The sequence below is a fragment of the Heterocephalus glaber genome, unplaced genomic scaffold (assembly GCF_053883595.1).
Source record: "Heterocephalus glaber isolate CG9 unplaced genomic scaffold, H.glaber_assembly_v1.0 deba00000122, whole genome shotgun sequence".
Classification (NCBI taxonomy): domain Eukaryota; kingdom Metazoa; phylum Chordata; class Mammalia; order Rodentia; family Bathyergidae; genus Heterocephalus; species Heterocephalus glaber.
In genome coordinates, this window is record NW_028258138.1 from 10,849,641 (window position 1) to 10,865,684 (window position 16,044).

Consider the following 16,044-nt stretch of genomic DNA (forward strand, 5'->3'; position numbering starts at 1 on the left):
GCATCCACTTGGTCCCTGATCTTGTCAACTGTACTTGTTCAGGTTCTCCTGTGGACACTCAGCCAGCAGCCCAGCCACAGCAGAAAGAGTCCTCCCAGACCCTAGAGCCCAAGCGGCCACCCCCTCCCAGGCCGGGAGCTCCCCCCACACGCCCCACGCCCCCACAGAGACCCCCACCACCTTCAGGTGAGCAGCCACTCTATTTCCCATTGTGCTAGACTGAAATTTCTCCTCCACTGTTTAGAATGCTCTGTGTGTTTTCATATCACTAGCTTCTAGGTTTATTTATTCTTATTATTTTTTAATCATTGTTGCTACTTTTCCACCTTTTCTCAAAGAACACGATAGGTTGACAGGACAGATAAAATGTATTTATTTAACAGGTAGATTTTTGCCATTGTTTTCATAGCTGCCTTCTTACCAGAGTGCAAGAGGGGTTTGTTTTAGTTTTGCTAATTTGATGTAGCTGGGCAAGTAAACTGTTCTTAGGTAAAACTAGGTTTAATTTTTTTTTTAATCATCATTTTTGGCTTCATGAAATCATTAAAGTTGAATTTGTCTAATCTTTATGATTAGAACTAGAAAGCATGCACATTATTTAATATGTTTTATATAAATAATATTTTAAAATATGATTGTATTGTTACTTTAGTTTTTATGAATATATGCTTCTTTATAGTATCTAGATACTTACATTTAATTCCAACGTGATATTTGTTACCATAAATACTACAGCAAATCTTGACATTTAATTCTTTATTTAATGTCATTTCCTTTCTGCTTCATATTTTCTTGTGAACTATAAGGGGCTAGGAGTCCTGCACCTGCTAGAAAGGAATTTGGAGGTAACCGTTTACATTTGTTATCATATCTGAATCTTGGTTCACTAATCTTTTCCAGGTTGATTTCTCTGAGAGACATTTTAGGTTTGTTTGATACGAATCAAGATAAGTGACATTTATACTACATGTTAAAAATAACTCTGAACTTCTATTATATTTCTCTTAAAGTTTACAGCATAGCTTTTTTTGTAAATACAAGTAATGAGAGCTTCTATCTTCCAGGAAGACATAGTGGAACTACTTAACAAGATTGAATATGCTTTTTTTTTTTTTTTTTTTAAATGTAGTCAATCGGGTCACAAAGATTTAGTACCCAGCAGTCATACTAATTTCAAAAGGGTTTCAGATACACTGGATACAGAACATTTCCCACGTCTTAATGAGTGATTCTCTAGTATATTCCTTTTCTTTTTTTTTTTTCTTGGTACTGAGGATTGTAGTACATTCCTTTTCTAATGGAAAAGTTTGTAGGGTAGCAAAGTTTCCAGGAATGTAATTTAAACTTATGGTAATCATCTGAAATATATCTTCTATTTTGTATTTATTATAACTTGTTATAAAACTCCTGCCTCATTTATTTAAGAACTCTATGGTTTTCTTTTCAGTACAGAAACTTTTATCCTAAAATGGATCACTTTTTTTAAAAATTAAGTAATTTATTTGGTTGGCATGTGAACCCACAGAGCCCAATTGGAGGTATACATTTGACAAGTTTGTTTAATCTGTTTCTCCAGAAGGGTGAGGCAGGTTGTCACAATTCCTCAAAAGGGTTTGTACAAATCCATCTTTAATATCAGGCCCACTGTTCATGTGTAGTTGGTGTAATTTCTATTCTAGCTGCCTGAGGAGTTTACATTCAGTTATTACAGACTGACTTTGCATGTGTATAGATTTTGGTAACTTTGTATAATAAGAATAGCTAAATTAATTCAGCATCACAGCTTCCACGAAGTACTGCCTAGTGATAATTTTTCCATTGAGCTACAGAAACCATCAATATTTCCCAAACTCTTCCTTATATTTTCATGATAAATTCAGTTTACCTTCTGCTTTAATTAGAAAACCAACCTATAGAAAATAAAAAGTGTGGTGGTAATTCAGTGGTAAAGTGTTTGCCTGGCATGTGTGAGCCCCTGAGTTCAATTCTCAGCACCAAAAATAAAAAAAAAGAAAAAGTAGTCTCATTGAAATTAAAACTTCATTTGTGATCTTCTTTCCTTTTGACAAATATTGGAGCTTTTAGTAGAGATGGAATTCTAGCAATAAAGAATGAGATGATCTTAGAAGAAAGACATTAACTTTTTAATATTTCCTGTGCTTAGTAATCTCAGATAAAAAAGAAAAGAAAATTGCTGTCCCATTTCAGTTTGAGGAGGAGGAGGACTCAAATTTGGGCTTAGTCTAAAGCCACGTTTGTTTATACTGTTATCTTTAAAGAGATGTAAAGCGAAGAAGGAACCCTTGTGCAAAAAAGTAATTGTGTGTCTGCCTTTCTTCATTCTGTGCTGCGGACTCTGAACAATATATAGCTTTTGTTCTTTTTCTAAAAAGGTATTGGAGCCCCTCCCAGTCCTGGGGTAGCTAGGAGAGAGATGGAAGGTAACAAGACTTTTACATTATAGAAATGGTTCATTTGTTTGATTTCTAAATGTCAGCTGCTCCAGTGTTTAAAGGCATACTAAATCTTTTCTTAATCCCACTGTAAACTTTCCCTCCACCCCATCCTTATGTATAACTTGTATTTTTCTCTCTTCATTCTGTTTACATGTATGGTTTCTAATGGCTGTCAATTTAATTTCCCCAAGACTCGTGTAGTATGTTGCGTGTACGCTTTCATAAATATTTCATGTATACTTAGGTTGTGAAATTACTGTTTAAGAAGAATGCCTTCAGTTTTCTTTTCAGAATAAATCAGATGTTTAGAAATGCCCTTTACTAATCTGATGTTTTAAAAATTAGTAACAGGGCCAGGGATCTAGCTCACTGGTGCTGCTGCCTGCCTTGTGACCGTAAGGTCCCGAGGTTGATCCCCGGTACCAAAAAAACAAAAACAAAACAAAAAAAATTAGTAAGAATAAAGCATTAAAAATTAAGTCCAGGGCCAGGGATTTAGCTCAGTGCTACCACACGTTCCTCGCAAGCACAAGGTCCTGAGTTTATCCCTGGTACCAAAAAAAAATTAGGTCCAAGAATAGAGTATTTTGTGAGTGATTTTGGGTAATATATGTGTTCTGCGTATATTGGTACTGAGCTAGATTTGTTTAAAAGACCATTCAGGGGCTGGGGATTTAGCTCAGTGGCACCACACCTGCCTCGCAAGTGCAAGCTAGGTCCTGAATCATACTTGAATGTCCTTTCAAAAGGAAAATAAATCTTAAGATGCTGCTTATTAGTCTTTCTGTTCCTTTTGTCCCAAAGAATTTGTACCACATTTTAATACTATCTTCCATAAGGTAGGCATTTTATAAGATACGTACATTTCTGTCTTCTATTTTGTTACCGAAATCAAAAAATCTCACTGTAAAATAACTGTTCACGATAATACCTACAGCATGAAGCCCTGCAACGGTGCTCCTAGGAGCCTCTTATGCAGCTTGAAATCTGTAGCCCTACCTGTTGCTCAGAGCTGTTTGTTTGCCAGGCCCTGAGGAGCAGAAGTTAGTGTTCACATCTGTGACCATTCCCTCCACTGACCATGTTTTTGTGGTTCATGGAGAGAGCTCTGTGAGGACTATCACCTTCAAGTGACCCCGAGAGTGAGGCATCAAACTGAGAGCTACCCTTGTGTCCTAGGAAGGTCCCTCTAAGTATTCTGGCTTTTCTCTCTTTGGAATATTTCACTCAGGACCAACAGTATCCTTCATCCTTATCCGAAGCTAAGCGCTGTGATTTGTTACCATATCAGGCCCCCATTTCTGCTGGTGATGACACAGAATGACCAACTAACTGATTTATGCAATATTGTTTTGTTGCTTACTTATGACTAATTTTTTTCCTTCCTGCTTCCAAGCACCCAAAAGCCCTGGAACAACACGGAAAGAAAATATAGGTAAAAACACTTACTTTCAAAACTGGACCATGAAATAGACACTTGGAATATATATAGCCAGTTTCTTCTTGTTGTTTTTTTACTTTGTGGTTTTTATTTTTTATTTTTTGTTTTAATCCTTAAACATAGGATGTAATGTCTTCATTCCAGGACGCAATCAGCCTTCATCTCAAGCAGGATTTGGAGGCCCAGGACCTGCTGGACCCAGTACAGCCAGACCGGTAAGTGACATCGAGCCCAGGAGCCAGAGTCTTGGCTCTAGGTTCCAGTTGTCTACTAATTAGTTTTGTTTCATAGGGGAAAACATTTGATCCTTTAATGCCTCAGCTTCCTCAGCTCTAAAAGGAGGGAATTAATTGATGATCCCTGAGGTACCTTTTCACCTGTAACATTATTTTACCTTTTCTTCAAAATAACTAAACTATTATTTGAATAAAAGTGATATGCTTTAAACAGTTATGAACACTAAATAAATATCTTAGTATCTCCCAGTATATGAGGAGGTGATTTACATTAGCAATAACTAAGTAATTATTACAGACATCAAGTTATCTTTTAATAAGGCTTTTTTTTTTTGGTACCAGGGATCGAGCTCGGGTCCTTCCACTTGCGAGGCAGACGGCGGAACCACTGAGCTAAATCCCTGGCCCAATAAGGCTTTTAATTAGAAAAAATATGGTAGTGTTAGTATATTAAAATTGGTTCTGAAAGTATTAAAAATAGGAAAGCAATGCCAGGGATTTAGCTCAGTGGTTCTGGCGCCTGCCCCGCAAGCACAAGGTCCTGCGTTCGATCCCTGGTACAAAAAAAATAGGAAAGCGAATGGTTTGCAAGATTTTCCCTCTGCTTTATAAATATGTAGCTTTTTGTATGTTTAGCATATGTTTTGTTTATATACATATTTTCTCCATTATTTACCAAAATGAAATTTTTCTCTGGGCTATTATAGCCAGTCAGAAAAAGAGAGAAAAAGAAAATGGAAACCAGTAATCAGTAACTTAAGCCCATCTGGTAGAAAGCCCCATATCTGAATAATGGGGATTTAGAGCTGTCACACTACTGACAAGTAGGGTTGTAGGACCCGAGGAAACTACTTTTCATGAAGACAGATTTTCTTTTTTGCATTTTCTGTTATAGCTGTCTACGTGGAAAGGTCCTTCTCTTTGTGTAACATTACTCTCGAAATTGAAATTTCCATAGAGTACACCTGAAGGTTACCAACTCTGTTTCACAAAAGGGGAATTGCCATGCACTGGTCCCACTACCATGCTCACCACACAGCTTTATTTAACACAGTGTAAGGACAGGCAAGGAGAATCAGCATCTTTGAGAGGTTAAAAGTTCATATTCTGCTTAAAATAAATATTGTGGACTTGGAGTCTTCAGCAAACATACAAAAAGAGAAAAAAATATTTTTCACCAGTAGTGTTCTGGTATATTTTATTTGGAATCTTGAATTGTTCAAGAGTTTTGTTTTGTTTTGTTTCCTCCTGTGCTGGGGATTGAACTCAGGACCTTGCACTTGCCAGGCAGTTGCAGTGCCACTGAGCTACATCCTGGCCCAAGAGTTTTATTTCTATGTTTAAAAATGGTATCTTAGTGTGGCTTTTCTGAAGTCTCTTAGTTGCTCAAGCACAAATCTATCTCCTCACATCCTAAAAATTGTCCGTGTCTCACAATCTCTCATGTTGGCGCGTGCCTGTAATCCCAGCACTAAGGAGGCTGAGGCAGGAGGATCACCATGAGTTCGAGTCCATCCTGAGCTACACAATAAGTTCAGGGCCAGCCTGGAAAACAGTGAGACCCTATCTCAAAAAACCAAAGCAAAGTTGTCTCTGTGTCTTCCTTGAAGGCAACGTTGCATATGGCCAGGAGCCTTTGCCCTGCATTTCAGTGGACCTGAATCAGACCCTGGCTCGTGATAAAAATACTACCTGCCTAAAATGGGAATGGTGAGATAATATCTGAGGGCTGTTTTGAAAATTAAATACCTATACTGTGCTTAATAGTGCTTCCATATAGCAACCAGGCAGAAGTAAAAAGGGAGATTTCAAAATTTACCACTATGTGGCTCTAAATAGAAAACAATTAAAATGTCAAGATAGGGAATAGTGCCAGAGAGGAGAGTAAATGAGATGAAAAAGCAGTTATTTCACAGGATTCTGCATGTCGAAAATAAATACCTCAAGCATGGCATTTCCCATTTCAGACAATTCCGCCCCGGGCTGGAGTTATCAGCGCCCCCCAGAGTCATGCTCGGGCATCTGCTGGAAGACTGACTCCAGAAAGCCAAAGCAAGCCACCAGAGGCATCGAAAGGTAGACACTGTATTAGAAATCCCACTTGGGACTGGGCATAATGGCACACTCCTGCCATCCGGCACTGTAGAGGCTGAGGGAGGAGGATCGCTGTGAGTTCAAGGCCAGACTAGGGTACATAGCAAGACCTTGTCTCAAAAAAAAAAAAAAAACCAATCCCACTTGGGTTTTATATTTTTTCCTTTGCCTTTCTTTTTTGCTTTTACCTTCTGTCATCTGCTGCCTCCCACAACTGGTTCAAATACAGAGTCTTGCTTCTTTATACCACAAGAAATGAGGCTGCTTATTGGGGGATTGTCAACTTGAATGTCCTAACAGTTCATGGAAGAAAGAAAAAACACGGTTCTGAGAGTACAGTTAACCTCTGGCCATCACTGTTTTAGGCTCAACACTCCTTCCAGAACCACTGAAGCCCCAGGCTGCATTTCCCGTGCAGCCGTCCCTGCCCTCACCTGCGCCAAAGTTCCAGGAGCCTCTCGTCCCCACGGCAGCACCCATGCCTCAGCTTGGCCCCCAGCCCACTTTGGAAACCCCACCTCAGCCCCCGCCTCGGAGCAGGTCGTCCCAGGGCTTGCCTTCAGAGTCTTCACCACAGCCACAAGTAAGTCTCGTGTTAAATAAGCTGTTATGGATGCAGACTTGAAACGCCTATATTGTAATGATTAGCTTCTGCAAGAAATAAGTATGAACTTTAGTTTTCTTTTTATTTGTGCCATTTGGTATTAATAGCATCTGAGATAGGACTTCAGCAATGAGTGTCTCAAACTAGTCACATAACATTTGGCCATGAGGGTTTTAGATTGCTGTTGTGTTATGTGATGCTTAGATCAAAAATTCTCAGAATAATCTAGACCAGAGATTTTGGGGACATTTTCAAGTGGTTTTTCATGTTGATGTAAAAAGTTTGTGACTTTTTAAATGCATAATTTACTTCAGTTAAGAAATATTAAGATGAACAAGAATAATTTACCTTTTTATTGCTAAAAGTAATAAATTAGTCTTGGCTTTTACTTCCTGGAGAAAGATCAAGTCATGGACATTAGCATGGTAGATGATTTTCAGTAGACAGAATAATTCTTAGTTCCTCTTGATGCAGGTAGTAGTTCTTTTCTGCCTAGATATTCATTATATATTTCTAATGATTGCAGTCATTACTGGGTCACTTTAGATGGTTTGGGCTCCACCAAAGTAAAAACTGTCAGACTGCTAAGTGACCTCCTCAGGGTCTCACAGGAAACAGTGCTGTCACCGCGGTGGTCCAAAATCCTATGGTCACAGAGGCCGTTGTCCTCTCACAGGAGAAGTTTCCACTGATTGCATACAAAATGATTGTTTATGGGGATAATCCTGTAAGATAAATTTCTTTTTAAGTTTGGGTGATATTTTACTTAGTTTTGTTATATTCATACATTTAAGAAAATTGGTTTACTCCCACAAACATATGGAAATTGAACAACATCCTCCTGAACAACCAATGGGTGACAGAGGAAATTAAAGAAGAAATTAGACAGTTTCTACAAGTAAATGATAACGCCAGTACAACATACAAGAATCTGTGGGACACAGTGAAAGCAGTTCTACACGGGAAATTCATAGCAGTGAATGCCCATATTAGGACAACAGAGAGAACTCAGTTAAATAACCTAATGCAGAACCTCAAGCTCCTAGAAAAAGAAGAGCATAACAAACCCAAAGCTCATATAAGAAAGGAAATTATAAAGATCCGAGCAGAAATCAATACAATGGAGACTAAGAGAATGATACAAAAAAATCAATGAATCAAAGAGTTGGTTTTTTGAAAGAATAAATAAAATTGATAAACCTTTACCCAACCTTATCAAAAAAAGGAAAGAAAAGGCTCAAATTCATGCAGTTAAGAATGAAAAAGGTAGAAGCCACAACAAATCCAGCAGAAATCTAGAGAATCATCAATACCTACTTTGAGAATGTGTCCTCTAATAAGATGGAAAACACAGAAGAAAGGGACAGATTCCTAAATACATACGAATTGCCAAAATTAAATGAAGAATATATAGAAATTCTAAATACCCCAGTAACAATGAGTGAAATTGAAAATGTAATAAAAAACTTGCCAACAAAGAAAAGCCCAGGTCCTGATGGCTTCACTGCTGAATTCTACAAGACATTTAAAGAAGAACTATCGCCATTACTCTTTAAACTCATCAAGGAAATTGAAAGGGAAGCAAGGCTTCCAAATTCATTCCTGGAAGCAAGTGTTACTTTGATCCCAAAACCAGGGAAAGACCTAACCCAAAAAGAGAACTACACCAATCTCCCTAATGAACATAGATGCAAAAATCCTCAACAAGATGCTGGCAAACAGAATACAGAGTGTCATCAAGAAGATCATACACCCTGACCAAGTTGGATTTATCCCAGGGATGCAAGGATGGTTCAACATCTGTAAATCAATACATGTAATACACTATATTAACAGAGTCAAGGACAAAAACCACATGATCATCTCAATAGATGCAGAAAAAGCATTTGACAAAATCCAACACCCATTCACGATAAAAATGCTACAGAAAATTGGAATAGAAGGTCTTTATCTCAACCTGATTAAGGCTATCTATGAAAAACCAACAGCCAACATCATACAAAATGGTCAAAAACTGAAAACTTTCATACTAAAATCAGGAACAAGACAAGGATCCCCACTATCACCACTCCTGTTCAATATTGTTCTGGAAACATTAACCATAGCAATTAGAAAAGAGAAAGAAATAAAAGGAATAAAGATAGGAAAGGAAGAAGTGAAACTGTCACTATTTGTTGATGATATGATACTTTACATAGAAGATCCAAAAAACTCAGTCAAAAGTCTTCTAGACCTAACTGACAGATTCAGTAGAGTAGCTGGATACAAGGTCAACACTCAAAAAACAATAGCCTTCTTATATGCAAATAGCAGACCCATTGAGAGAGAAATTCATGAAATAATTCCTTTTAGAATAGCATCTAAAAAAATGAAATATCTAGGAATCAACCCAACAAAGGAAGCAAAAGACCTCTCCACTGAAAACTACAGCTCTCTGAAAAAAGAGATCGAAGAGGATATAAGAAAATGGAAAGATTTCCCTTGTTCCTGGGTAGGAAGAACCAATATAGTGAAAATGGCCATATTTCCAAAACTACTATATGGATTCAATGCAATACCGATTGCAGTTCCAACAATATACTTCACAGAACTAGAGAAAACAATCCAAAAATTCATTTGGAAGCAGAAGAAACTTAGAATAGCAAAAGCAATTCTAGGCAACAGAGACATAGTTGGGGATATCACAATCCCCAACCTGAAACTATACCACAAAGCTACTATGATAAAAACAGTGTGGTACTGGCAAAGAAACAGACCCAAAGATCAGTGGAATAGATTAGAAGATGCAGAAACAACTCCAGACATACTCAGCCACCTCATCTTTGACAAAGGAGCCAACCACCCTCATTGGAGGAAAGATAGCCTATTTAATAAATGGTGTTGGAAAAACTGGATTTCAACCTGCCAAAGATTAAAACTAGACCCATAACTATCACCACACACTAAACTAAGATCAAAGTGGATTAAAGATCTAAATATTAAGTCAGAAACACTAAACTTGTTGGAAGATAAGTTAGGTAGAACTCTTGATGACATTGGCATAGGAAAAGACTTTATGAACAAATCTTCAGTAGCACGGGAGCTAGCACAAAGAATCAACACCTGGGATCTCATCATATTAAAAAGCTTCTGTACTGCAAGAAAAACTACCAACAGAGCTAAGAGACAACCTACAATGTGGGAAGAAATATTTACCAGCTGTACCTCAGACAAAGGTCTACTATCGAGAATATATAAAGAACTGAAAAAAATCAGACCCCCCCCCCCAAATTCAAAGACCCAATTCAAAAATGGGCATCCGAAATGAACAGACATTACTGAGACAAAGAAGTAGTAATGGCAAATAAACATACGAAAAAATGTTCAACATCACTGGTCATTCAAGAGATGCAGATGAAAACAACACTGAGATTCCACCTCACTCCAGAAAGAATGGCTGCTATCAAGAAATCAACCAATAACAAATGCCGGCGGGGGTGTGGGGAGAAAGGAAGCCTTCTCCATTGTTGGTGGGATTGCAGACTAGTGCAACCACTGTGGAAATCTGTATGGCGATACCTCAAAGAACTAGGACTAGAGGTCCCATTTGACCCAGCTATTCCCCTACTGGGAATCTTCCCCAAAGAATTAAAAGAATCATACCACAGTGATATATGTGTGCCCATGTTCATAGCAGCACAGTTTGTAATAGCTAAAGCTTGAGAACAGCCCAAGTGCCCATCAACTGGAAACTGGATAAAGAAGATGTAGGTTTTTTATAAAATGGAGTACTACTCAGCCATAAAGAACAAGAAACTAGAGACATTTATAGCTAAATGCATGCATATTGAGGCCATCCTCTTAAGTGAAATAAATAGGACACACATGGGTAAATACCGAATAGTTTCTCTAGTGTGAGAAATTGAAAGTGTAAATAAGGATGAAAATGATTAAAATGAATAATTGATAATTTGAAATAGGAAAAGGTCCAGCGGTTTGGGGATGGTGGGAGGGGAAGGAGAAAAGGGAAGAAGGGAAAAGAAAAATTATGAGAAAGAAAAAATAGAATCAAACTCTGTATAAATAGGGAAGGGTGGAGGGGGTGAAGGGTGCACAGGTAATGGGAGAAAAAATAAGAACTAAGATACATCACGTTCTGGTACAAACACCTAATGATAAATGTAAGTGTATTTTATACCTAAAATGTACCAATAAATATATATATAAATTTAAAAAAAAAATTGTTTTAAAAGTTAATAGGTACTTCTTTTGCTGTTTAATTAGCCTTATGTAAATTGTTAACCTGAAAATGCTAACAAGGTTAAAGAAAGGTTTGAGGTTTTAAAGATCTGCTTTTAAACTTTGGAGACACCCCAAATATAAAAATATTACATATTGCCAGTGTCTCCTAAGTATATTGATAGTTAATCCCTTGTATTTATTTTTATAGATGCATGGGTATGTCCAGTTAGTGGACAGAAGCTTCTGTTTCTATGTGGTAAATAGATACTAAAGTAAATAGCACTAAACTCTCTGACTATTGTTAACAGTTGATACTCATTACTGTCACATTTATAAAAGCTGCAGGATATATAATATAGAGAAAATATTCTCTTAAGCTGATTAATACCAAAAAGTACTCTATTTTTTTAGTTCAAAAAGTTGAGGATGCTGAAGATAATGTAATAATGCTAGAAACCCTCCAAAGAGTAAATGATTGCTATTTATCCTTTGTCACTCACTTTTACTGAGTCATGAATTTTTTCCTCATTCTCTTACAATCTATGGTATTGTATTTTTAAAAATGTAATTGGAGGGCAAATCGCAGTAGCCACTTTGAGGTGTCTGTTAGTGTTTTAGGGCGTCCGTGGCAGAGTAGAAGTGCACCTTAATTCCCACTGTTCTGTAGTGACTTAAGTACCCTTAGGCCATTATGAAGGTAGACAGTGCTGTGCTCCGAAAACTTTCAGGATGAGCAAACTGTCCAGGAAGATTGCAGTCTGCTAGTGACACATAGTACTGCAGTGGAAACATGCTGGTAACTGTCAGGCATCGTTTGCTGAGGTCATTTTCCATTGTTTTCTTTGTTTTTGAGAGAAGGTCTTGCTATGTACTTCAGACTGGTCTTGAACTCACTATGTAACACAGGCTGGTCTCAAACTTGCAGCGCTCCTCCTGCCTCAGCCTCCTGAGTGCTGGGATTACAGGCACACGTCACCATGCCTGAACCCATTTTCCATTGTTTTGATTTCTGTTTTTCTTTGAGATAATTTGATTTCTTGCTGACAGCACTTGCTTTATGTGTAGTCTGGTAGATTGTGTTTCCAACTCTTGTTATAGTCAGTTTATTAAAAATGCCAAAGATGTTTGTTTTAAATTCTAAATTTTCTCTTTACTTCAGTCATTGATATCAAATTCTTATTCTCCAAAGTAGCTATCACTTGAAAAATATGTACAATCTTTAAATATAATGAGGATGAGGTTTTTAAATGTGGCAAATTTGATATTTTGGTTTTATAGAGTAGTTCTGGAATTGAACATTCAGTGAACACTTTACAAGTGTTTATTATTCCTGCCCCAAGTTAATAATATGTTTGAAATGTAAAAACATATATGACCCAACTTTACTTTTTGTTATTTTAATGCTCTCTGACTAATTCTATGTAGAAAAAAATTCCTTTCACTCTCTTAATTCTGTATAGAAATCTAAATCTATATAGAAAAGATTCTTTTCATTCAAATGATTAATATGTGACCTTTACAAAACAAACTTCTCACTCACCTGCATGACTTCCAGCATGCCAGTCATCCGCTGACCAGGTAAGAGCCAGAAGTCAGGAAATGCAACAGCAAGTAAAGTCACCGAGCTCACTGGCGTAGCACTGACAAGCTGGGGGGCGGAGAGGGAAGAGGCCAAGTAGGGCATTCGAGAGCCGTTTCATGGAGGGGAGCAGCCCTATATGTCCCAGTCTTAGCCCATCCTCCTCTCACCTAGTGCCACCGCTGCTAGCATGACTCTTAAGATCATCCAGAGAGTGGTCACTAAAATTCAAGTCTCATGTGTAGTAGGCAGGAAACTCCCCTACGTAGTTTCTTACCGTGTTGTACCTTCAGACTAACCACTTGCAAGGTAAATTCATGACAGTATCGTCCTTCAGAAAACTTGAGTAACAGAACAAAACTGGGTCCTGACCATTTTGTTAAAATGAATATTAATTGTCATTTTAGAGTGGTGCTTTTGCAAAATGATGCCATTTAGTACATTTTCTATAATAATGACAGTAGGTTATCCGAAAGCTGTGCCTTAGTCTATTTAAGTTGCCACAAAAAAAAACCATAGGCTGGGCAGCTTAGGCAACAGGGCCCTTTGGCTCACAGCTGGGGAGGCAGCAGGTCCAAGGTCAGGCCGTGAGTGTGGGTGGGTTCTTTCTTCCTGGCTTGCTGATGGCCGCCTTCTCACTGTGTGCTCACCTGGCCTTTCTTCAGTGTGTGCCTGAAAAGAGGGGTGGAGGAAGCCTGCCCTTGTGCACTAATCCCACCCCAGGGGCCCTAAACTCTTGACCTTTGTTAACCCTAATTATCTCTTCCCAGAGACCCCAAATACCATCATGCTGGGGGTTAGGCCATGCACACAGGATCTGTGGAAGTAATAATGGTAACCACTCAGCCCAGAATGGGATGCTTAAAATGTTTCAGAGTTCTGGAAACCTTTTTGGAATAATGAAACTTTGAGCTGGTTGGTAATCAAGTTCAAACAAAATTAAAATTGGAATCTAATTCAGTAAAATTACTAAAGAAATTGCAATTGTCTTTTAAACTTGTGCTACAACCTGCAAATATTGTTGCTCTTGAGCTCTGTGTGTAAAATAGAACTAAAAGTATCTAATAACTGAATTGTTAGGGTTGCTGGTTGGTCTCAAATTGTCCTCCTAACTCTTTCCTTTGATGTCTATATTCCTTTCCTCAAAGCAGGAGCAACCATCAGGGTAACAGGTATCTGACTATTTATCAATCTTACATGTGCTTTTCATCCATCGTAGCACATTAGATGTATGGATCTTTTGACTCATACATCTAAAGTTTCACCCATTTTTAAAACCACCTGTCCACATTAATAAGTTAAACTATCATACCATAAAACCTACATTTTCTTTTTCTTAGTATTTTGGATTTTTAGGAATCATTTTGGTTGGTCTTGCTAATGCTTTACCATTTTTTGCTTCATTTTTTAATGAAAATTAACAAAACTAAACAGTATAACTTCAAGAAGGTAAGCTTTAGGTATATAAAAGCCTAATTAGCAAAACCAAATTGGTTTGCATAATTACTTGAATACAAAGATTTTTTTTTCTTAGCTTTATTTTGGGAAGCATTTTTTTCCAAAGAGTTTTAGTACCAAGATTCTTTTCAATAAGGAAGAATTGGTGATTTAGAAAGATGAAAGTCAGTATAATAGCAAGATTATTTAAGTGTCCTTCCAACACCTTTCTTGGCAAAAATACCAGCAATTTTAATGTTGTCTTCCCAAATCCTTCTTAGATTATAAATTAATTCTAATGTGTTGAATGATGGTGTGGCTGTCCCTGAAATTTCAAGTCTGATTGGAAAAAAAAGATCCTGCTCCTATCAAATTACCTTTAACTTATTTTAAAATAAAAATGATATATGAAAATAAAGATACTTAAATTTATAGCATTTATGTGGCCAGTGCCTACAATTCTAAGCTGTGAGGAGTGGAAACTTTTCCTTTCTTACAATATCTGTGTTGTAGACTGTGCTATCTGCCATAGAATTTTGTCCTGGACCCAACCAGATATTTCCATTTTGTACTATTAGTCATCAGTAATCCAGGGATTATTGGTAATATAGAGTAATTATAATTTTATAATGACTATAATAAATTTTCAAGTCAAGTTCATTTATATGTATATAAATATATATATATGCTTACTTTTAGTGCACTATTAGAATGCACTTGAGAGTCCCATGACCCCTTAGTTTGCAACTGATTTATTGTCATGTCAAGTTTGAAAAAAATGCTCGTCCATTCAGTTATAAACTATGTTCTAGGACTATGAAAATTAACAGAACAAATGGTATAACTTCAAAAAGGTATGCAGGTACTTGAACCTCACTTATGAGGCTGTCCATACCATATTCTTTTTCAAGTGAATGGCCTTCTCTGTTATTAAGCACTGAGTTGGTATCATAATGTGCAATTACATTTTATAAAGCCTCTGATTTTTTTCTCCATATTTCATGAGATAGTTAATTTGCTTAGTGCTCTGTTTTACCCTGCAGATCTTGAAGCTAAAATTCTCCCTTCCCAGTCCTTTCCAACCCAAAAGTTTTGCTTTTCTCTTTGCAGTTGGCATGAGTGTCCAGGTTATTTACCCCAGCTTAGGAATTACATAGTCTTTGTTTTGTTTTGTTTTGCTTTTGCTTTTGAAAATTATTGAAATGCCTGATGAACTAATTTGCTCCCAGGGCCAGAATCTTACTTCTTTTCCCCAGCAGTCCCATGACTGGCCTCCACCCAACCAGCTCTTTTGTGAACAGGCATAAAGGGATTTAGGGAAAGAGTGCAAACTTTGCATGACCATAAAACAGTTCTGAACCCTTCCTTCTGTTATCTGTTTATGGCACCACTTGGGGCACAGCTGTGTTTTCATATACTAAATAGAAAATAGATTTTTTCCCCTGGTTTTAAACTGTCATTGTATTTGGTTATTAATAGCATACCTACTTTGGAATTTAACAAGATAGGGAAGGTCAGTTAAGGAAAGTTATCACATTATTCACTGTTTATCCTTCAAAGGAGAACTTATATTAAAAGATAACTGGGCTGGGGATTTAGCTCAGAGGTTCTGCCGCCTGCCTCACAAGTGTAAGGTCCTGAGTTCAATCCCCGGTACCAAAAAAAAAAGAAAGAAAAGATAACTGAAAATTTACTTTTCCGTTTAGAAAGGGAAAGGATACCTCTACAGCTTATGAATACTAATATACTAATAAAATTGAATTAAAATTGAATGCCTATAGTAACAATTTTAACTGAAAATATATTTAAAAGAACAATGCAGCCACATCATCCTAATAGATAGGTGTTGGAAGCTTATTATACAGATTTAGTGTAAGTCCTGACTACAAGTTTAAGTGTATGTTAAAATTTGAAAGAATTGGGCATGGACGAATTTGTTAATTCTGTGCAATTCTCCTACTATTTCAAAACTTGAA

At 37.2% G+C, this 16,044-nt stretch overlaps 1 protein-coding gene across 40 annotated transcripts in view; it reads left to right on the forward strand.

Annotated features, from left to right (window-relative positions):
• The window catches only part of Synj1 (synaptojanin 1), a 95,603-nt gene that overhangs the window by 76,090 nt on the left and 3,469 nt on the right, over positions 1 to 16,044 (forward strand). For 4 of the 40 annotated variants that reach the window (XM_087212935.1, XM_021256184.2, XM_087212954.1 and 1 more), the window contains 8 exons: positions 43 to 186; positions 807 to 845; positions 2,394 to 2,441; positions 3,853 to 3,891; positions 4,042 to 4,112; positions 6,101 to 6,209; positions 6,593 to 6,810; positions 13,780 to 13,803. In XM_087212935.1, coding sequence (XP_087069061.1) covers positions 43 to 186; positions 807 to 845; positions 2,394 to 2,441; positions 3,853 to 3,891; positions 4,042 to 4,112; positions 6,101 to 6,209; positions 6,593 to 6,810; positions 13,780 to 13,800 — 689 coding nt within the window. In that variant the 3' untranslated portion in view covers positions 13,801 to 13,803. Of the gene's footprint in view, positions 1 to 42; positions 187 to 806; positions 846 to 2,393; positions 2,442 to 3,852; positions 3,892 to 4,020; positions 4,113 to 6,100; positions 6,210 to 6,592; positions 6,811 to 13,779; positions 13,804 to 16,044 lie in introns of all 40 variants that reach the window. The other 36 variants (XM_021256168.2, XM_021256169.2, XM_087212859.1 and 33 more) reach the window with 25 other exon arrangements.